The 23,768-nt window shown below is 44.5% G+C and overlaps 1 protein-coding gene and 1 long non-coding RNA gene across 2 annotated transcripts in view; one reads left to right on the top strand and one right to left on the bottom strand.

Annotated features, from left to right (window-relative positions):
* The window catches only part of e2f3 (E2F transcription factor 3), a 168,214-nt gene extending 144,949 nt beyond the window's left edge, over positions 1-23,265 (top strand). Inside the window, exon 7 of the mRNA XM_035634270.2 lies at positions 23,204-23,265. Within this exon, the coding sequence (XP_035490163.1) occupies positions 23,204-23,250 (47 nt within the window). The 3' untranslated portion in view covers positions 23,251-23,265. The remainder of the gene's footprint in view (positions 1-23,203) is intronic.
* Positions 20,816-23,560, bottom strand: LOC118310918. Its single transcript, XR_004793869.2, has 3 exons — positions 23,423-23,560; positions 23,252-23,315; positions 20,816-21,185 (listed from the first exon to the last, which is right to left on the bottom strand). It is a non-coding gene; the product is annotated as an uncharacterized LOC118310918 (long non-coding RNA).
* Between the last annotated feature and the right edge of the window lie 208 nt (positions 23,561-23,768).

Below are 23,768 nucleotides of genomic sequence, written 5' to 3'. Positions count from 1 at the left end.
GGGGAGCAGCGTGCCACTATAAGTGTGTGTGTTTGTGTGTGTATGTGTGGTCTGTGTGTGTGCGTGTGCGTGTGTGTGAGGGATAAGGGACCCGAATTATCCGTCAGGGTGGGGTTTGAGGGGTGCAGGGGTGTCAGACGTTTCTGCAAGGCATGACTGGAATAAAGGAGGAGGAGGAGGAGTGTGTCTGGCGGTGGGTGGGAGTGTGTGTGTGTGCCAAAGGGGGGAGGGAGCGGGGTGCAGAGGGAGGTGTGTGTGTCTGTCCTGGTGGATCGAGCAGGAGACTGCTCCCAAATCCAATTAATTCCTTCTGGATGCATTCATTTGTCTAGAACATCTGATGAGAGAGAGACAGGGGGAGGAGAGAGAGAGAGAGACAGGAGGGAGAGAGACCCCTTAGGTATACAGTATTTAGTGTGTATCAATTTACGCCCTATTCCACAAGAGACATTGGTAATTATTTCCATCTCTCTCTCTCTCTCTCTCCCTCTGTCAGGAGAGCTGGGTCGTCTCCAGCTTTCCTCTGACATGTCAGGCTGGGTAATGAGAAAGATAAGGCATGGTCATTACACACACCATCCCGACGACGAGACGCCCGCGCGCCCCAGATGTCTGCAATGAGCCCGGCGTCACACAGGAAAGAGTGCGTGAGGCATGCTCAAGGTGTCCCTGTTTGAGAGAGAGAGAGAGAGAGAGAGAGAGAGAGACAGAGAGAGAGAGAGAGAGAGAGAGAGACATCTTTGTCCTCAGACTGTGATGGATATTTGAGGATGAAACGATACTTGGGGGTGCTGTCCTCATCCACACCGTTAACACACTGACCCACTTAAAGACACGAGTGTGAACACAGATGAGGAGAGGATTGGCATCTGTACTTTATTTCTGCTTCTCCACTATTTCAGGCATAAATGTCCCTTTTTATTATTATTTAACAATGTAAATCAATTGGTAAACTTATGAAACGCAACACATTATCTAACTTTACATCAGCTGCTCCCATTCATTGGGCCCTGCGACAATTGGAGCCTCTTGTCACATTTCACATGTATCTATATCGATGAGCTTTTAGCAGCTCACCCCTCTAGACTGTCACATAGCTTCATTTAAATATGTTTTTCAAGTCTAAAGGAGGAAAAATAATCCCACAGTTTACACACAAAAAACTATTGGAAAGAATTAAAAGAAAAGTCAAAGAAGAAAGAATATATATTTGTGTCGCAGGACTTTATTTTTCTTCTTCTTTCTGCTCCACTAATCATCTCATGATCGTCCAGATTTATCTCGTGACCTTTCCAAAGGGGAGGGCTTGACCCCCGGGGATGGGAACCACTGGAGCAAACCATCCGATTGTATATAGTCATTACGGCCATGGCCACGGTGGCCCACGAGTTTCACTTAATGACACTGGATCCCATTATTTTCTACTGTGCCTCTTCTGGAAGTTTCACTTTGTCAGCAGCACGGGGCAGTTGCAGTACATGTACTTTACGTGCCTCAGACAACGCCGTAATGCTATAGGCAGTATATGATAACATAACAGTTATTGTGTGTATTACCACCATGAGAGAGTAGAAGTATAGGTTTGATGCACATTCTGTTACTAAGTAGTACACCAAAGGTCCCCAGGAATATTACCTTGACAAACATGTAAGATAAACATGGTCATAAAGTGAGAATAGAGCTGCTCACTGCTGCACTGAAAGCCCTTATGGGAATAATGTAGGAATAATATAGAATATTATATCGACAGCCCTGGAGGTAAAACATACAATTAAGTCAACATAAATGCACCTTGGAGCATCACCATATAGACGCACCAGCGGTGCCTGCAGGAGCTCCCTACTGAGCACTGGGGTGATTTTTCTTTTCTTCTCACGCTGCCGGTGAGAAGTTGAAGGCGGGACACAAAGTCCTGTGGCGCGCACGCACAAAGAAATGTACAAAAACCGGCACGCAGCCCAACTTTGTTTTCATTGATCCCTGCCATTTGGCGCGCCTCGAAGGGGTCGAATACAATTGAATCAAATGATTAAAAGATCGGTTGGACAAATTGACAGGAGGGGATTAAAAGACAAAAAAATGAAGATAAAAAAAAGTTTGAAAAGTGAGACTGAACTTGTATCCCCAGTGGTCATGCGTCGGCGTTATGAGTCGAGACAAAAGAAAAAAAGGGGGAGTTGAAGCTGCGAGGTTTTGCGCGTAAAGTTCGGGCGAAGATTGGATCAGCGGGAGCTTGAGGAAAGGCAGGTAGGCTGCGACCACCGCGTTATTATTATTAATGGACGGGCTCTCATACTTTTATTTGAAAGCAGCGTGTCCATATATGTTCTTTAATTCCTCATGTCCCCAAGTTGTTACTTGCCCTGCTATTCCGTTGTCATCCTCGGGAGAAAGTTTTTTATAAAGATGTTTGTTTTTTCTCTCTCAGAGGAGGATTTGCATGCTGTTGTTGTTGTATATATATATATATATTATTGCAGCATTAAATCGCGGTAGAGGTAATTTGTAGGAGTATCCGCGGACATCTGACACTGTCCCTGGACTATAAACGCAACTTCTGCCAGCGCACGCTTCCCTTTCGGCGCCCGCAGCCAGCGAGAGGCGCGTGCCAAGCGCTGCACCGAGAGAGTTCGGTTCCAGTGAATTATTCCGACAATTAAACGCTGTTCGGATAGTCTGCTGCTGCTGCTGCTGCTGACTGTCCCGTTTCAGCACAGCGAGGGCTGGACAGCGGCGTGCGTGTGTGTGCGTGTGTGTGTGGAGCATTGACGACTGATCATTTGTCTAACCTACAGTGTGATGTGATGGGTGAGGATTTGAGTGACCACCAATGTTGGGCAAGTTACTCAGGAAGTGTAATAAGTTACTAATTACTTACTACTCTTTCAAAAATTCATTATATTACCTTACTTATTACTTGATTTTAAAAGTAATCAGTTACGTTACTCGTTACATAACTATATTACTTTTGTGAGGTTCTGCATATTCAGTCATAAGAGCAGCAAGGAGTATCTGATGGTTTTACAGAACATGAAATGTTGCAAAAGACCAAAAGCAGATATTGTGTCCGGCTTCTTGTTCCATTATTTCTGCCCTGGCATATTGAGCGAAGTCCTAATGTTCAGAGGTGAAACAACGGTTGTATGTCATGAGCAGAAGCTTCTCAAACCTCTTATATACGATATACCCAGCGACGAGCTTCTCCAGATCTCTGTCATCCTCCATCCCTCGTTTAGCTTTTTGGCTCGTAGCCGTAGCCGACGTGATGCAGCGTTACTTGGATCAGTAACTGTAATGTAATTACTATTTCGGAAATTGTAATCCCTTACACTACTAGTTACTGGGAAAAGTAATTATACTACGGTAATATATTACTGAGTACTTAGTTACTGCCCAGCACTGGTGACAACACGTACATCACAGTACAATCCAATATGGGGGACAGTTAGTAGAGGGTTAAAATTACGTCTGGCAGTGCAGGTGGGGGGGTTGTTGGGTGGACGGAGGACATGTTTGCCCCAGGGCTCCTGGCAGGACAAACAGGGCAGTGCCCCCATTAAAGTTCCATCAGTAGATAAACTGTGGACTGGCTCAAATTGACTAATTGTGGCACAGAAACATTGGTAAACATATGACCGCGACTCTTGTTTTCATGGGGCGGCTGCTTTTCATAACCAACAATAAACATAAGCATCAGTGATTGCGGCCCATGAACAGATCACACGTCACATATCAGCATGTCTGTTGTCAACAGAGTTGGTGACGTTTTTTCTGCTTGAATCACAAGATGGTGCATGTTGATTTAGGGACCGCAGGTGTTACGCTCTATACCGTCCCCTAACATGATGTAACAGTGTTGAATTGGTTCAACTCATATGCAGATTGTATTGCGATGAAAACCTTAAGATCTCCATGGAATATTCATTTTCGCCGACACCAACTATACATATATAAGAATGAGCAATTTCCAAATTTAAGGTGATCGCAATAAAAGGGTTAATATTCTGGAGAGATGCTGAGCAAACAGTTATTACAGCCTGGATATGAGTGAACTTAGACGAATGTGTCATATTTATTCTGAATTACATACTTTACATACTTTTAGACTGTTAGTTAAATAATAAATAATAATCATTATTTTGGGCATCTTAACGGCGAAACGATAAATCATTCAACCATGTAAAATAACTCGCAGACCAATCAGCTATGAACATTGCAGCCCTCAATATATGTATGACACTGTGAACACTGTAGATATCATTTACTTTTTGATTCTTCTTCGACTCAGACAGGAACAAATACACATCTTCTACTTTCCGCAACCCACAACAACCTGCAGTAGTTCCCATACGGTCCCTTCTGCATCCAGGGCTGAATCGCTTTGCACATGTGTCCATAACAGTGTATCTCTGTGTCACGCATCAGGGAGAGAATCTGTGAGTGCAGACGGTGGCAGATAGCACAATCAGCTCTTACCAACGCTGCCGGACGCAAGGGACAGTATCACCCCCACCTACGTCTCGACTCGGGGCTCTGTGTGCAGTCAGACATCGTGGCACACTGTGTACAGCGTACAGAGGACTCATTGTTCCGCACTGTGCCGCTTGTGTTGCAGCTTAGCATGACAGAGGAACTCTGAGTCATAGTGGTAGGTGTTGTACTGTAGCATGCTTGAAGAGACAGGGACGTGCTCATGAGAACGCCGGCGGCCCCGAGGCTTGGATCCTCATTTCCAAAGGCTTACGTGGCAGAGTGTACAGTCTGGTTTGTGCAGAACAGAAAATTGCACAATGAATTTAAACGCTCAATTTGTAATGTGTCGTCGTCACTGTGACACAATAAACCTCAATATGTCATCCCCTTTGGACTGTTGTTGTGATTTTGGCACCCAGCGGCACCGGGCCTGTAGAAGGAGATTCCAGTTCAAAACCTCATTCAAACAAAGTGGGTTTGGTTGTAAAGAGGTAATGCTTTCCCTGCTGCTGGATCAGGTCCGTGTCCTGTGAGTCGCGGGAAGCCCCCGAACCCAGGGAATGCTAGACGTGACTCGTGAATCTGAGTTAGACAGTCTTCATCAGCATGTCATTGTCCAAACCTTTATCATGCGCTGAAGAGAGCGAAGTTTGTAGTTGAGTCACTAAACCTCGAGTCCAATTCCGAGTCAGTCACGTGGAGTTCCCCACTACCTGCGAGTACGACTCATCAAGGTGGAATTTGATGACAATTCCGGGCGTCTCTGCAGGCAACACAATGACGGCTGGCATGCATCCATGTGAATCCTCATGTAGGCTCGGGAAGCAAAGTCTGCAGTTAGTGTTAGTATAACTATCATTCATAATTTTTTGTCTATACTATTAAAATACTATACTATAAATAAACAAATAAAACCAGAGACTTCTGACCAAAACCAAGACGAGCCACAGAACTGCAGTTGGACTGGAATCTGAGTTGCAGGACTCCTGTAACTGCAACTCAAGGTAACAGCCCTGTTTACAGTTTACCCAGTGGTTTTGAAGCTATGCTAGTAGCATATCTCTCGGGATGGCCACAACTTGTATCCAGAAGGGAATATTTCAACGACTACCAAATTTTATAATTGCCACCTTTTGCATTTATTGTGCCCACAGGATGAAAGCCTTGACTTTTCCCGCTGCCGCCACCAGCGGGTCAAAAGTTTTACTTGGCACAACGTTTTGTCCAGATATTCTCGTTTTCTCCAATGCTTGACTTACGACTGCAACTTATTTAGAAGATTTTAGGCACCGATCTGTGCCTAAGTGTGATAGAATACGCAATAAATGACTTGATTCAATAAGAAAGGAACGGAATGTAATTTCCACAGGACTGCATGCACATTTGCAGGGGCTGGGACAACAGCATGGGGAAATTAGATGTTCCAAAAGTTTGGAGATGTAACGGGAACATGTTTCAAAGGAAAGGGGTTCAAAACAAATAGAAAACACACAAAAAAAGGGGGTTATCTTCTGCAGTGATTTTCTGCATTGGTGTCTTTTTGACAGCTCAAGCTGCAGGTTAGACTATGAGTTACACCCGGGAAGAGATAAACTCAGATACAGGGAGCAATTGAACAGAAGGCATGAGGGTGAGAAAGCAGACTCCTAATAAATAGGATATGTTAAGCAGCTCCGGCAGTAGGATTACAGCTCTGTGGGGGCCTGAGGTGGCTGGATGGCTGTCAGGACCAGACGGAGGCAGACAGACTAACACCCAAACAAACTGTTCAGGTGTTGTGGTTTGTTTTCGCTCTCAGCGGATCGCTGCTGTCTGTCAGATGAAAGTTGAAACACAGCAATGCTGTAGGGGACTTGATGACAATCCTCTCTTGTCCCCTCCTTCAGCCGGCTGCCCGCTGAGCCGCAGTACAGCGAGGCTTAGAGCAGAGGTGGACGGGAATAGAGGATGTGACGATGCCTTTGATTAGTAAGCCTCAGAACGGGTTGTGAAGCTCCGAGCTACCTGCCGGGTCCTCAGGACGGAAAATCCTCTGGTTGGCTTTGAGAGATGTCCTCGTGCTATTTGAGGGATGGTGGTGGACTAGCAAAATATGACAGCCCTCAGTTGAGTCCACTGTTGAGCCTCTCATCTGTAAGGGACCAAGTCAGTGCTCCATGTTTACTTCTGGTTATTAGTCTTTCCCTATGGCGAGGGAGACTGTCCTTTATGTAATATAATGTGAACACGGTACTTGAAAAGCATAGATTGCGTTCCTTTCTTTCAATACAGTAATCCCGTTAACATTAAACAACTGCGCCAAGATCCCACTACTTGTGTACTCACCCGACAAAAGTGCGTCTTTCTGTGACCTGCCGTGCTCATGCCTCATTATGCCTTTGGTGCAACATGTCAAGGAAGGTGTCGCACTGGCCAGTAATTGTTCAGTGTTTGTGCCATCCACAAAGTGACGCAGCTTGAGGGGAGCAGTGCGGGAGGCACAGTCTGATGCTCAGGCGGCAGAGGAGGGCAAAAACGTTTCTGCGATGCATCCGAGCGCCAAGGCAAGAGAGCGGGGGAGTGGAGAGTCTGGAGAGTATCAGGAACCTTACCTCCCAATTAAGAGATGGACCGGGCTAGATCAGGTATAGTGGACTGGTTCTTATTTATTCATGATGTTGTAATTATTGAACTATTCAAATGATGAATGTAGGGATGGGAAAAACAATAGTTTTAGACTATCAGACCAGTTGTGCTGTATGAATGCTATTTCTTTATGAGACCCATTCTCACTCCCAACTTGTCATATACGGATGCTTCGGTCAGGACTCTTTGGTGTAACCTCCTACATTTAATAACGGCAGCAGAGGCAGAAGGAGGTAGTTGGGGTTGATGGCAGTGTGCAAAGCACACGACTGTCACGCCAGAGACCCAAGGCCCCCCCCAGAGTCCTGTTCGTGGTGAGGTTGAAGCAGCAACAGCACTGTGGCTAAGGTTAAGGATTGTTGTTTCGGTAATGTCTGTTCGTTAGGGAAAGATTGTGGTGTGGATTAGTACACAGAATGTTTACTGTGACTTCAGAGCCGCAGTGTGGTCTCGCCCCCTGTATTTCAGAAGACGATTGTCCGCATGACTCATGCGTCAACTTTCAACGTAGAAGAGAATGTTGGAAGTCTATCGTACTAACCCGCGTTGAAACGCGATGCAAAAGGGGATCCTGACCAAAGAGTCTACATTGTGACGACTTGGGAGCGAAACCGCGCCCCCTCGATGACCTTGTGAATTTAAATTCTAGCCAGTGGCAACCGTGAGGAACTCTCCCTGGCTGGAAAACAACGCGGCAAAGGGTCGGGGAGTTTGTGAAGTTTTTTATCCGCTCTTGAGCCGAGGGAGGAAAGCTGCAAAAGGTCACTTTTGTTCAAATATTTGAAGGGTCAGGGAGCAAAGAGATCTATTTTTTTATACACGGAATCCGAGCTGTGGTGACTGTTAGAGAGCAGGAGGCTGTTTAGATTTTCTGCTGCTGCCTTAATAGCAGTTTAAAGTTCAAATATGGACTTCTGAAGCCCATTCCCAAATGAGGCCCCCGCGGCCATGCCTTTGAATGAATACGGAAATGAGTCCACTCAACTGCAAAAAAAAGAGAAGGTAATGCTACTCATTATGGTGACTCACAGACAGTCTGTCTAATCTTTTTCCTTTTTTTTTTCTTTTGCATTGTTTTGTTTCCTCCAAATTGGCTTATTAAGGACAGTCCCGCGTATCCCGCAATGACCCTTGCACATTCACGCCAGTGAGTTATTTAGCCTCCAAACTCGTCTAACAGCGTAAAAATGTTCTGTCAATACTGGGAGAACATGAAAAATAGGTGTAAAGAAATACCTTCCAGGTTTCATGATGGATTTAACTTAACAGTGCAAAGCCTCCTGGAAATATATGACTGTGTGTGTCTCTGATCCGAGAGGTAGCGGCGGCTTGTCAAATCATTTATTTTACACGAATGCATTTATTTAGAACTGGCAAGTGAATTAGCAGACGTGTACAGGAGAGGGGAATTGGGTTATAATCTTTCCATTTTCTCATTTGTCGTGCCTCATGCCTGTCAGCAGCAGTAAGGTGCAGAGTAACGATTTCTAATTGAATGCCTCTCGCCGCTGCCAATTTCAGACCGGGGTAAACCGACGGTAGGCTCCGTCAGGAAATGTTAGCGATTGACCCCGCCCTTTGGCTCGTCTTCACCTTTTCTTGACGCGGAAAAAATAAAAAGTCAAATCTGTTCTTGGCCTGAACAAAGCAATAAAATTAGTCCGAAAGAACGAGGTAAAGGCACTCTATTGTGGGTCCATACGTGTGCGTGTGTGTGTGTGTGTGTGTGTGTGTGTGTTTGCGTGTGTGTGCATTGCTGCACGTCTGGAGGAACTGCGAGATATGTTGTTGTGACATGTCTTGTCTTCCGTTCTGTAGAAAAACAAAGACAGTCACTGCTGGATCCAGACAGCATAACTAATTAGTCACGAACACACGTGTGCACGCACACACACACACACAAATTCACACACACTGACACACACACACACACACACACACACTCACACAGCATGGATACATGCTGGAGACTAGCGAGTAGGATATGATGTCACCTCCATAACCATAATTACCCATCATAAATCATGTGGTGTGACACCCTGTCACAGAGCGAGTGTGTGTCCTCTGTGCCAGCCAGGGATGGCTGCACTTTACTGCCGGGTGCCACAATGCCAGCGTACGTCCGCACTTGCTCCGACTCCGAGGTTGTGTTTTGACGTTCGTTTCTCTCTCTCTCATCATTTCCTCCTGAGCGATACAAAGTGTTTCCATAATTGTTCCTCAGCTATCGTTTAGTAACACCCAGCGTGGGGGCTGCCCGCACTATACTGAGTGGAGATGTTCTCCTGGTGGTTGTTTGTCTCTGTTAATTGTAGAGCTATAGGATAAAGTTAAACCGATGTGGTCTGCCTGGATTAAAGTCCACAGTGTTTTTTACATTTAATTATATTTGAGTAATATCAAACTATACGAATGCAAATAGAGCGCAACATTGACCGCCCACTTTTTGAACAGCTCCGGTTCTGGAAGTGAACTTCCCTTTCATTTTTCTCCATTGACATTTCATAAAATCCTTTTTTTGAGTTTTAAACCTGGAACCCAGCCAATAGGCTACGAGGTACAAAGGTACAAGACTGTGTACGTAACTGTTTTAAGAGCGAAGGAACTACTTACCCCATACCCAACCTTCATCATCATCATCACTGTAGTGTTTATATTGTTGATAGGAGTCTTGTGATGTATTGTAATGTGTGTTATGTGTGTGTATATAGTGTATAACTGCCATAGAGTTCAGTGGCAGCAGTAACTCATGCTGCGTTCCATTACATCTCGGAACTCGGTGTTCGGAGCTCAGAAGTCGGGGTTGGTGGGGTTCCTCCGACCCGACAAGGCGTTTGAATATGCCAACCCGCTTCTTCCCTGCTCATGGACAGAAAGTGTTGGACTGATCGTCTTCCCAGAAGAACAACATATCCCAAAAAAAAAAAGTTGCTGCCTTGTATTCTTTGTTTTTTGGCTCTAATGTGAGTGAAGGGACAACTAAGTTTTGGTTCTTACGATCTCAAGCATCACATCAGGCCTGCAACAATTCTCCATTATGTCATATTATTTTGCTAGGTTAATATAGTGGCAAAATTGGTGTGTGCACAGTGTGTGTTTGGTCACTAATTTAAAGCCTCAGTTGGTAATTTTGTAATTTTTTGGCAGCATCTGGTGGTAAAGCTGCAAACCGCAACCAACTGAGAACCCGACAAGGGACACTTTATGCTGAAAATTCTACGCAAATGCGATGTATTCTGGAGCGCTTTGTGCAACAACCATATTCAACACGACGTTATATTCAATTTCTGTGAATAAGTTCTTCTAAATATTACATACTGTAGCTTTAACTTGATTTAAAGGGGCAAGCGAGCCATTTGCTTTGTTTAAAATGAAAAGTTAAAGGACTACTGTATGGTTTTCATTGAGTGTGATGTGAATTGAACTTTTGTCAGAGGAACACAAGTAGAGGGCATTCCTTAAGATCTAAGTTTTCATTTAGAATTATTATTATAATAATTTTTTTTTTTAATAATTAAAATAAGAGATCATTTATTTCAATCTAAAACAGTTTCTGGGTGTGTCTAGTGTTTAAGAGGTAACCACTTATACACCAAGCATGTGGACATGACTTCCCACATCATAACCACAAACTTACAAGTTACAACCGAAGACTATGAAAAATGAACATAGTCACCAGGTCCGGAAAGTGAAGCCAATATGGAAGTGCCTGAAACCTGTATTCTCTGGAATGACTAGCAGAAAATGACTCTACTTCTCACTTGATGTGAAACATCAGTAAACATTTTCCCGAGAGTTTCTGATCTTGATCGATAGTTCCAAGTCTTCTTCAATACAACCTGATGTTCATTTAGTAAATGATAATCTCGTAAAGGAGACGATAAAGCACGGCAAGCATTGGAGCGTGGATACAGTGTGATTTAAAGCTGGCACTGTCCAATGGCTGCAGGTGTACGTGGACCAGCAGCGGATGAGTTCTCAGTCGGGCCCCACCCACTGCTCCTCCAAATATAGTCACTTCTGTTTGTAGCCCATCCTTCCCTTACTATGCAGATGGAGTTCTTTATCTGAATAAACTGTACAGGGAGCCTCTTATTAACTTTAAATGATTCTTCTTGAGTCCTACTCAATGCTATGGAATCACAATACAGAACATAATGCACAATAATAACCCTTCAAAACAGTATGCAAGCACCTCTAGCAGTCAACCGAAGGTGGACTTCAAGTTGTGAGAAGACTGCTGTCGGTCAACAACAATATATATAATATCAACATGATACTTTGGATGTCTCGAAGCCACCATGGCTAACAATTTAGCGAGCCAGCAGGTGGGTAATGTAATGCAGGAGATGTAGGGAAAAGATGCGTCTGTTGGAAATCAGCATCTTCATTTGGACATATTATAGATCAAACAAAACAAAACAATTACGAGTTCATGAATTCCACCATGTGGCCTTTTCTCAAGAACATGGTAAACAGGACCCCTGGGTAACGAAAGTAGACTAAAATATTAGTTAATTTTGCTGTGGAGGTTAGCAAATAAGTTATATAATTAATTTTCAACAAGTAATGTGTGACGGGAGAGTGATGAAGAAATTTGACCAACGCTGAGTAAGCAATAATACATATTCATGCATACTTGAGGGCAATCCAATCCAAATGTCACACGAGTTAAACCAATGTGATATCTTTCCACAGACAACCGATGGAGTACTGGAGAATTACAGGTATTAAAATTAAAATACATTTTACTGCGCAAAAGATGAATGAAAATCATAGCATAATCACAAAACTTTAATAAAAGCCGGCCGATGCGTCAGTGCGCTGAGTGGTACGAAGCCACGAGTGGACTTGTCCTTTGCGCCTATGCAGCAGAGTGTCCTTGCTGCATGGCACAACAACATGGGGAGTTTTCATTCCCTGTAGATAGGCACACATGTAGCACACACACACACACACACACAGACACACATTCACGAGCGAAACTGCTGACGGTGCTGAACAAAGCTGCTTCCCTGTCACTAAAGCCCTTGAAGTGTGGAAGTGGCTCCCGCAGTCCTTCTGCTGTTTAAGTCAAACCCACACCTCCTCCTCCTCCTCCTCCTCCTCTTCTTCTTCTTCTTCTTCTTCTACCCGTCTCCTCTACCTTCCAGCTGCCTTTTTTTTTGGTCTCACAGTAACTCCGCCCATTGACTTGACTGCTGGGACTTTCATCAGAGGCAACACACGTCCAAAGCGGTTGTATAAAATGTAAATTTCCAACAAACCCAAACAGTTTATACATACGAGTCGCGGCGAGATGATACATAGCTCTCTCTCTCTCTCTCTCTCTCCTTCACGAACCCCAGAGAAAGTGAGCAATCTCCGGCCTCTTTCTCCTCCATCTCTGTCTCCTCTGCCCGCACCCGTCTCTGACATATACACTCATGCACATCCTTCCTTTCAAACACTCTCCACTGTCCCCCCCCCACATATACTGTAGCTCACACGCTTGATCAAATATACACAGAGATTCACTGAGCTATATTCGTGTGCTCCTTGCAGTGTTTTTTTTCTATTTGCTTGTGTAATCTTTCCTTATATAAGTCGACTGGAGGCAGGCGGGGTCATTACATCTGGTACAGTGCACTCGGGAGAAGCACTCAGGTTTTTTGTTTGTGTGTCACGGATCGTCTAGACGCCCATCAAGGTTGAATATTGGCAAACTTGTGAGACGTGAGACAGAGGCTCTGTAGTTTTTGTGTGTGTGTGTGTGGGGGGGGGGGGGGGGGGGGTATGTGTTTTTTTCTTAGAAAAGAGGCAAACAACTGCCGATAGAAACACCGTTCAACTGTGTTTTAACGCCTGGGCCACATCGTTTTCTTCACGTGTGTGATGGCTACCTTGCTGAAGTACCGCGGCTCGTGCACGTGTGCGTCTCCTCTCCACTAGCGTTTGCTTCTGTTTGGTCTCCACCAACTCCAGGGGGAAATATCTCTTAAAGGGATAGTTCAGTGATTTCGAAGTAGGGTTGTATGAGTTACTTATGCATAGTTGATATGTTACCTCATGGAGATGGTGATCAGGTAACATATGAACTATCCCTTTAAGATGCCAAAAAAACTCCAACACCACGCTCACCAGCTTACTGCGTCTGACTGCTGTTTGGTGCTGAGCACGTACAGTAGTGCACACTGTGTACAGTTTAGGAGCTTTTTTCACTGAAAGCAGCTGCCTGCTGCTGACAGAGACATTATAAAAGTCTCATGTGAACCCAAAACAGTAAAGATGTAAAAGTGGCTGCACATTAGATTCAGACGTTAATTCGCCGGTGACCCCCTTTGACATCGTGGCATTGATTGCAGTCGTTTGATACATATTGAAATACCAAGTCTCGCTGCTTTAGTTGAATGAACAACAGATTGGAGAGGAGGTGACAGAGTGTGTGCTCAGATTGGACAGCAGTCATCAGACAAACTGGACCAGGAAAGTGGGGAAAGTAAAAAAAAAATCATCAGGGACAAAGTCGGTGGACTTATTTACCCTGATAGTCTCAAATGAGTGAATTTAACACTGCAGCTATTTCTGGATATTCTTTGCATGAAACCAAAAATGTATTTAGGTACTTTGGACAATTTTCATGTCGGTGCTTGTGGGGGTGTAAAACACATCACTCGCTGTGAGCCAGAGGTGTTTTTTTTTTTTAGCAAAAAAAGCTTTCATGAATCCGCTGCCGTTTGAGTCACCGCTCCTTGGCAGACACTGCGGCAAAAGTAGACTTTTATTTATAGGAGATGTTGTATTTTTTCACTTTCCGTTAAAGCTCCAGTTTTAGTAACAGAAGTATTTATATATTTTCACACGTTGTCAACCACCTATTACAATCAGAAAACTATTCATTCATGCTTCAATGTTTAGACACCCCATCCCTCCATTACAATACATCAATTTCACAATAAATACATGAAATCAGGTGTGTGTGTATGTGTGTGTGTGTGTGTGTGTGTGTGTGTGTGTGTGTGTGTGTGTGTGTGAACAGGTTTCGGTTGCTTCGCGCTGCCCTACATCTGATTAGAAGAGGAAAGATGAGAAAGGAAGGAGAGAGTCCTCCCTTCCTTTTTCTGTATGTATCTGGATTGAAAGGATACATTTTCCAGATGGAAAGGCCTGTAAGTGTACACATGCACCGAGCGAGGCACCAGGCAGAAAACCATGTAAGTAAAGTGCAAGGGAAATAGAGAGCGCGAGCGAGAGAGAGAGGGGTAAGAGTACAGGGAGCACATCTGTAAAAGCCATTTCTCTATACGGTATGGCGAGGAAGAAGGGAATAAAGATAAATGTCCTGTGACATTCTGAAAGTGGGCCAAACCAAGGTGTGTTTTAAACTGATCCATATGGGGCGGGAGAGGGAGACAGGGCCTTTATCATCCCGGTGCAGTTTGAAATATCGCAGTACAGTCTTAACTGCTGTACGTTGGTGTTTGAAATGTTGTTGTTGTTTTTTGCTCACGTATTGGTTTTTGTTTCTTATCAAAACTCAAGCCAATATCGAGTACGAATACATTGACACATGCGAGAGACAGAACCCATTTCTTTTTTTAACATTAGCATTTTAAAAGTTATATAAACAGCCATTTTCACATGTTTATTTTTTTCTTCCTTACATTTCTCCTCCTTTCCAAATTCGACAAATCAAGTGACGTTACAATAAGAGAAACACAGTTTCCAGTGGGAGGGGGGGGGCTTTATATTGGGGTTATACTTGGAGTTACTTAAAACCTTGAGAGACAGGTTTTAAAAACAAACGGTCAAAATTGAAGCAAAAGGCCAGGGGTAATATCACGTGCGGTTGCCTCCCCGATGACCTCAGCAGGGTTATCTCACAGAACAGAATGTTCTGTAATCACTTGCAGGCCGAGAGTTTTGAATCCTCCACGTAATGTACAGTTGGCCTTATGGTGCACATGGCTGCTTTAATATGGCTAAATACAATTAAGCATCGTCTCCAAGGGGTTCCGTATGTACAGTATGAGAGAACATATACATGCTTCTACTACAGAATCTGCAGAGAGGCTGTTCTGCGAAACTCAAGGACCACTTTCTTGAAGTGAACATACTGTACTATCTAGCAGGAGGGACGTGACTTGTGGCCGTTCCCTCGCCGTCAGGTATTGTAGATCACGCATGTAGCAGCCTGTTTGACCCAGGACTCTCCAGTTTCCGCAGCCCCCTAATCCCACGGGTTGATTATTCACCTCTTCATCACTTTACCGCCACATCTTTACCGTTCTGTTTCATCTCGAGTCTTGATGAATTGCATTAGAGATTTCTGCTGTGTGGGAGAGGCTGGTATAACAGTTTGAGATTTTCCTGGTAATGAAATGTGAAATGGGTGGACTCGGCCTCGCCATGCATGTGTGAGAGTTAATGTAAACCAGCCATACTGTCGAGGGGAAATGTGATTTTTGGCAGGCTGAGATGTGGTTTCAGTCTCTCTCTCTCTTTCTCTCTCCCTCACACGCCAGCTGGGGTTCGACTGATATGTGCTCTTGAGGGCCAATGCTGATATTTTCGGTTTGATATTTTTCAGTCTTCCGTGTAACGGCTACGGCGTCAAAGCGCTCACTGTGCCAGTGCAGCTCTTATAGATGGATTTGGCCAGCCTTTACCCTGCCGTTTCGGAGTTTTCCGACGTGTTTTATCGAGGAACATAATATCGAATAATGCCAAGTTCTCTTCACCGCGAAGAGGGGGAAATCACATCGCGGTGATAACGATTGGCAGTTTCCCTGTTAGAGCTCCTAACTGTGCTCTCCTCTGAGGTTGTCTGAGAAAAAAGTGTGAAAAAAACCATGTAATTTTCCACAGAGCATAAGAGACTGAAATTTGAGCATGAAAAGCAGTTTGAGGGAGGTCAAACTAAAACAGATAGCAAGTGAACCTTGGGTTAAGATTATTTGGTCTAAAAGCACTCAACAACTACAGCGCCCATGAGGCTTAGCACTGTGTCTGTACTACTATCACTTTTTGTACTGTGAATTTTCCAGCTTTCTCTTCTTTGCCCGTGATGTCTCAATATAGAGGATACGACACGGGCGACTGGGGGCCGGGTACAGACACTAATGAGCATGTGTTGTGGGTTGCACAATGCGGAGGCAAACCAGAAAGAATGTCCGAGCGCAGTGTGGGTGATCAGCCTTAACTGGGATGAATGGACGGCATCCCAGAATACCACTCCTCATATTGCACTTGCAGAACACCCAAGGCACAAACTGGCACTCGGGGACCCCGCACATTCCTGCGCGACTCCGTTAATTCATAATCATTTGAAGTTGTCAAACATGATTAAAACAGATAGTTTAATATGGGCAGGAAAAAACTTAAAGCTAGGACTTGGTGATTGGACGACCCCATCCCATCCCTCTGCTACCGCATACAGGCCTACTGTATAGTCGGTAATGCACAGGTGGGGACCACCCTCCTAGAAGGCGCGCACACACACACACACACACACGTACACACACATTTCATAAATGTACATAGACATAGACAATGTACACCAATGTACCTGTACACACAGTCAAAAGCACATGGACACAGAGGAGGCACTTGCATGCATACACAAAGAAATGCGCACACACACACACACACACACACACACACACACACACACACACACACACACACACACACACACACACACACACACAGTGATATGCACACATGTTCATGCAGGGGTGAAAGGATTCGTTGTTCTTTTATCACTGGTATGAGATGACATGGCAAGTTTGCTAATGTCAGAGAGGCTTTCTTCTACTATTACACACACACACACGCGCGCGCACACAACCCTGAATGCCAGCAGCTGGCTCCCCAAGAAGACCACACACACTCCTACCAACACACACACACACACACACACACACACCACAAAACTGAGATCACACTGATCCCTATCATATGCACGCACACACCCTCGGCAGTGCCGTATGGGGAGCAGCACTGGTGGCTGTGTGTGGGATCAATGGGAACACCGTTGGCAACTGCACTAAGCTCTGGAGACACACCATTAACCTTGACTGAAAGACAGACAAGAGTAGGGAGACACACTTCTGCAGCTCCAGACAACTTCCTGTACAACTTCTTTGGCTTTTGCAGTGCGGCGGAGGGAAAGTTGTCGCGCCGTCTTCTCTGATACGTGGCCCACGTTTTTTTTTTCTTTCTTTATCTTCTACTGTTTCATGCAGTAACATTGTGCAGTAATAACTGGGTCATTTCCACTGTGGGAAAGAGAAATGAGCCCGTACACAAGGCAACCCATCCATTTTCCCTCCTCCTGTATTTGTTCCTGTCCTCTGTCGCTCCCACTGTCTGCTTCCTCTCTCCCTCCCTGAACTGGGATCCTGGGGAAAGTCCCTATCGCTTGCCTCTCTCTCTCTCTCTCTCTCTCTCTCCTTGCATTCCTGTACTGAGTGGAAGGCAAGGGCCCCTTCACACTAGAAGGAACTGTGTGTGTGTGTGTGTGTGTGTGTGTGTGTGTTAAAGTGTGAGAAAAAGTCTGTCCACATCTAATTGTACTCAGAGTGTTGAAAGGGGTCTGCAGGAGCTGTCTCACTAAATATAACAATAGACAGTAAAGGGCAGGAAGCTGGAAATATGTTGGGGTTTTGTATTGTGTGTGTGTGTGTGTGTGTGTGTGTGTGTGTGTGTGTGTGTGTGTGTGTGTGTGTGTGTGTGTGTGTGTGTGGTGTTCTCGATTGCTTCTACAGCTACAAGACCCTCACAGGCCCGGTGTAATCAGTATACTTCAGCAGCACATTTCTCACACTGAGTGCACTAAAGCCGTTTAGTCCTGCTGCTCTCCTTGCTTGATTTCTCAATTCCGTGTTGCAGTTAAACACCGAAACACTGTTGACTGAAAATAACTATTTTTGTTATGTAATCTTATGTAGAAATATCGCAGGTGAAAAATGTATTTGTACATGTATTGTGGAACTGACCTGGCTGTCTTTTTGAATGTGATTGTCATAGCGTACCTGTTAAAGCGGTGGAAATAGTTGTACCAAAAGTTTTAAAGTAGGGCTTGTACCAGCAGCAGTAGGAGTACTAGTACTGGTAGTAGGAAGAGAAATACAAGGATTGGGAGTTTACCAGCAGTCATAGTATAGTGATAGTTGAATTAGTAGCTGTGCCAATAATTAGTAGTAATAGAAACAAAAGCAGATGTAGTAGTAGTTACAGATACTGTATGCTACATTAACAGATACTATCGATGTTGCACAAGCTGCAATATCGATAGTATCTGTTAATGTAGCAGCAATAGCGGTAGTGGTAATATCACCACAAGCGGTAGTAGTGGTGGCAAAAACATTTCCGAGGTTGTTCTTATCGTAGAAATAGTTGTAGTAGTTGGTAAAAGTAGTATTGCTGGTGGTAACAGTTATAGTGGTAGTAATAGTAACAGGAATATCAGTAGTAGTATCAGAAGCTGTAGTGTTTAGTAGTAGAAGTAGTAGTAGTAGTAGTAGAGGACGTATCTATAGCAGTGGTAATTGTAGTGATAGTAAAAGTAGTTGTATTAATTCTAATAGCCCTAGTGGTACTACAAACAGAAGTTGTCTTAGTTGCAGAGGCAGTGTTTGTAGCGGTAAAATGTAAATAGTAAAAGTAATTGTAGTATTAGCTCAAGTAGTACAGGTGGTAAAAGTAGCAGTAGCAGCGGCTCCTGTAGTATCAGGAGGAAGTCTCCTGCAGTTTTTCCACCTCTGTCGGAACACACGTGGAAAAACACCGAACAACGGACTGATTTGTAAAAACGTACCTAGCGTGGGCAGCTCCAGTTCCCAAACTATCGGGATCAGCCTTCAAACACTGTTTATCCTGTGAGCTCTGCAGTAGAGTCTCAGCGAATCAGTGTCCAGGCTAAGCTCGGGTTCCTGTTTGCACACCCCCACCACCACCACAGTATTAACTGTACTGTATTTCTTTTTTTGTTTTCATTAGAGGGTTAGACAGCAGCGCCTGAGAGATTCCGCCATTCCTCCTACTTTGCCCACCGCTGCCTACGCTTCGGTGATTGATATTAAATCTGTTCTGTTTGATCAATAATTAAAGTGCAGTGCCTAGTCTTCCCAGACTAGACTGAGCGTTATGAATTATATATTGTTATTCCTGCCGGTCTGATCAAAGAATAACAACAACAGCCCTTTGCCGGGTTGGAGCGCTACCAGTACTGATGCTCTGCACTGATAACACATGATTATTATTTCATCTCTCTAATACTGATCCTCGATCAGGGCTTTCGCTGCCCGGTGTAGTGGTCCAAGTTTCTATCCTAGACGGGCAGAAGGAAGCAGAGGGGCGATGAGTTAGAGCAAAGGTCTTTTTGGCCAGATGGATGCGAACCCCGTTGTGCCGATTGCCACCAAACACAAGCTTGTTTTAATTATGCTTCACCGCAACAAACTGTGTGTTGTCACACTAGGATGGGGCTCGTCTGTACACTGTCAGTGATCAAAGTCGGAACACACGCAAGGAGGACGAATGAACACATGCTCACATGCGCACGAATGTGTACCCACAGATGCTCTTTTCTTCTTTTCTTGTGTTTGAATGCGCCCCAGTTGTGGCTCCCATAGTTACACCAGTTATTGTAAAGGCTTCACTTTAGCTTTCCATAAACTGAGGTTTAAGGCAGAAACAAAAAAAAAAAATCACGGTAAGGGAAATTCTCAATCCGTTTTCTTGCTGCGAATTAGAAAAAGAATGTTGACACGACGTTATCTGTTAAATACAAGTCTACAATCAGCTTCGCTCATCTTAGCACAAAAACTGGACGTAGACTCCCAACGGACCATGACATGCTTGTTGTCTAACAACATACTGTAACCCTCTGGCTGACGTTCTGTCAGTGTCGTTTCTCGAGGAATTCTTAAAATTAATACATTTTAGACGGAACAAGTGAAGTTGCTGTTGTTGTTACGATTGAACTGCCTTGTCATTGTCTGATATAGCTCCAGTCAGACATTTACCTGCACTTGAAACCAGTGCAATTGAACACTTTAACCGATCAAGAACATAGCAGTGCAGGGCAGAGACATAACAGACGAACTGACAAGGAGAAAGGACAAGGAGGGCAGAGATTATTAGACAGGTGAGACACCTGGGGAACAGGTGCAGCCAATCACAGGTGACACAAAACAAGAGACAGGACAACAGGAAATTAATTTCAAAATAAAGCAGGAAACAACAAACTCAGATTAAACAAGCACTCTTTTTATTATTATAAATAAAAGGTAACTTAAAGCCCCATTGCGTAATTTTTTTGTACTTTTGTGGCGGCATCTGTTGGTAGAGTTGCAAACCGCAACCAACTGAGCAGCCGACGGGGACATTTTATGGTGGCGCACCGCTAATTCCATTTTCGGTCTCCCGCAGCGCTGGAAATTCAACACGAATGCGACATATCCTGGACCGTTTTCTGCAACCGTATTTAATGCTGTGTTCCATTATACCTCTGAACTCGGACCCCGTAAGTCGGGGTGGTGATTTTTTTCCAACCTCCTGAGTTGCAGTGGAGGTGGGACAACACGACTTAGCAAACATGGCGACTTACAGGAAGTCGGGTCCCCCTAATGTTACTATATTTAACTCATTCAAAGTTGACGAAAAAAAATTGGTTCTTTGTTCCAGGGGATTATACATATGTGAACACATAGTTATAGACAATATATTCAAATTATGTGAATTTATGTTCTTCTAAAAATTACACACTGTAGCTTTAACAAGGACAAACACGGTTAAATCAAAAAAGAAAAAATGTTTAAGGAGTTCAAAGACTCTATGAGAAAATGACTCTACCTCTTACTTGGTTTATATCGTCAATAATCGTTTTCCTGAGGAGTTTATGGTCTCAGTTGCTAGTTTCAAGTCTTCTTCAATACAGCATTTTGTATATTGTGGTCTCATTCAGAGTCAAATAGAATGATAAAGCACAGTTGCATGGATACAGTTTGACTGACGGCTGGTCCGTCCAATTGGCGCATGGGCGACTGCGCGCCCATGAGCCAGGCTGTGTCCGAGGCTGTGTCCGTAAGCCAATGAGTAGCCTGGAACACAAAGTCATTATTTTCACTGTAGGTGTGAGTCAGAGGAGTCTGTTTTTTTTTCTACATTTCTTTCACTGCTTATGTACCACATACAGTATTAAACCATGCAAGTAAGCATAAGGGAAAAAACAGGCCATTGTGTGTGTGTGTGTGTGTGTGTGTGTGTGTGTGTGTGTAAACATTTTTTGCTCAGACAGAGGCAGTCAAAACAGGAAAAACCCACCAACAAACTGCCCTTGTCTACACCACCCTCCTCACCTCTGGCTGAGCACATGTGTGTGTGTGTGTGTGTGTGTGTGTATTGATAGTTATATGTATGAAGGGTACACACGTGTGTGTGTGTGTGTGTGTGTGTGTGTGTGTGTGCCATCACACCTGGCAGTCTCTCTCTTGTACAGTCACTAATACAGTGGCTGAATGGGTAGAGGCTGCCTCTGAGAGCAACGTTAGAAACAATGATAGACCATTACACTGTGGGAAACTGAACTCACTTTTCAGGGCCTATTCATCCGTACAGGAAACGGAGAAATATACAGAAATACACTTTTAACACACACACACGCTTCCAATATCCATTCCCTTTGTTTCCCACACGGCACAAGAAATGAGTTTATTCAGGCGCGTAAGCGCAATTGGGATGTATCACTGCCCAATATGGCTAATTTAATAAGTTAATTCTAGATTCAGGGCTTGTGTATTTATATCTACAGTGTCTTTTGGCACATTTTCATTTTCCTGTGGCAGCTCTCCAGATCTGATCCATCGTTTTCAACTTCTGCCAAAACCTCCAAACCACCTTCCTCCTTTCTAATTCTAATTATCACTCCTTGTCTTCTCAGTTACACACACACACACACACACACATACACGCGCACACATACACACACACACACACACAAACACACACACACACACACACACACGCACACAGACCCATGCTGAGCCTGGGCTGTGGTAATTAGATACAGTCTGTCTAACTGTCAGACATCAACTGGTACCAGACACCAGACTCCAACCCCATTGGCTAATCCTCCAGACACTGCTTCGCATTCCAATTGGCTGTTGCCTCCTCCGCTGCTCTGACTCTGACCCAGTAAACTCGCGTATGAACCAAATCCACACGTCTCCATTGGCTGTCTCCGAGACACATGACTGGTGCTCACCGGCGCTCTCCGGCTCTGCCGCTCCCAGAGGAGGACACAGTTATCCTCCTTGCAGAGAAAAACAACACCATTCATCACCTCCTTCTCTGTCTCTCACTCTCTCTCCCTCCCTCCTCATCTATCTCTCTCACTGTGTTTAGGCTGTTACGCTGTGTGGTTATGTTTCTGTCTTTGTCCCCACGAAGGTTTTGAAGCGACTCCAAGTCCTCCGGACGCCTGGGTCAGACTGAATTGCCTGCTCCTCAGACTACTGAACTGCTGAGGTTAATATCACATCAGTGAAATAATCCCCCGGGATGTAATTTATCCAGATCGCTCCCCTTATAAAGTCTTATTTTTACTCCCACTTCCTCCCACATTGCACTCTCAGACCCCTGTCAGCTTGGTGGCCAACTACCAGGACAGGCCAAGTCACGAAGACATAAATATTTATCCAGCTCACTCATCTGGGTCCTGCTGCTCGGCAGCAGCGTGACGAGGCAGGATCGGTTTCACACGGCCGGTTTGTGTTGTCACATCCTGTCGCTGACAGCGTCGGACAAACACGCAGTTCTCGGGAACTGAGGTTGCCGACAAGGAAGGATATATGAATTCTTCCTTTATTTTACTTCAGCCTCAGACCTTCTTTTTTAATATTTCTCATGGCATTTTGCCACAGGAAGTCATATGGAGCACTGTGTAGCGGCCGACGTAAGACCCAAAATAGCTTTCTTATGAACAAGGCACTTGAACATGGTTCCTAGATGTAAAATGTTAATAGTGACAGTCCCACCTACTACAGTTTTCTTTTTTTCTGACTGCCGCTGGTAACTGATGCAATATCTGGCACTTAAAACACAACCTCTGTTCCCACAGAAACACGTGCGGACCCCCGTTTGTACCGAGCACCGTGGTCGGACTAACCTGTGCGGGAGCTGCTGATGTGAAGCGGAGGTACCTGTTAATGACCTGAACCGGTCATTAGCTCCTGATGGAAAAAAAGGAGAAAAATATGCACAATTGCTGCAGTTTCAGTTTCGTTTATCGTCAAAGTCTATTCTTCTGTCTTACAGTGTATAGAATTTCAATTTTTACCTTTAAGATGAGGCACTTCACACACTGGAACAGGATCCTACTTGCTCTCAGTTTAGTGCATATCAGAATCTACCCTCATTAAATAAAACGGGAAAAAAACAAGCAAATTTCTATGTAATACGTCCCCGCAGACACAGGCGCCATGCTACATTGTAATATACGAGGGTCAATTGACTTCATGTCACCCTCGTATCCCAGCCAGCCATCAGAGGATATTTGATCAGCGAGTCCCATTAACACGTACAAAGCCCAGAACGTCATGGTACGCGGCGCTTCGACACACACACACACACACACACACACACACACACACACACACACACACACACACACACACAGGAGATCA

The sequence above is a fragment of the Scophthalmus maximus genome, chromosome 5, assembly GCF_022379125.1.
Source record: "Scophthalmus maximus strain ysfricsl-2021 chromosome 5, ASM2237912v1, whole genome shotgun sequence".
NCBI lineage: Eukaryota > Metazoa > Chordata > Actinopteri > Pleuronectiformes > Scophthalmidae > Scophthalmus > Scophthalmus maximus.
The sequence above is the reverse complement of the archived record's forward strand: the minus strand, read 5'-3'. Positions and strand labels throughout refer to the sequence as shown.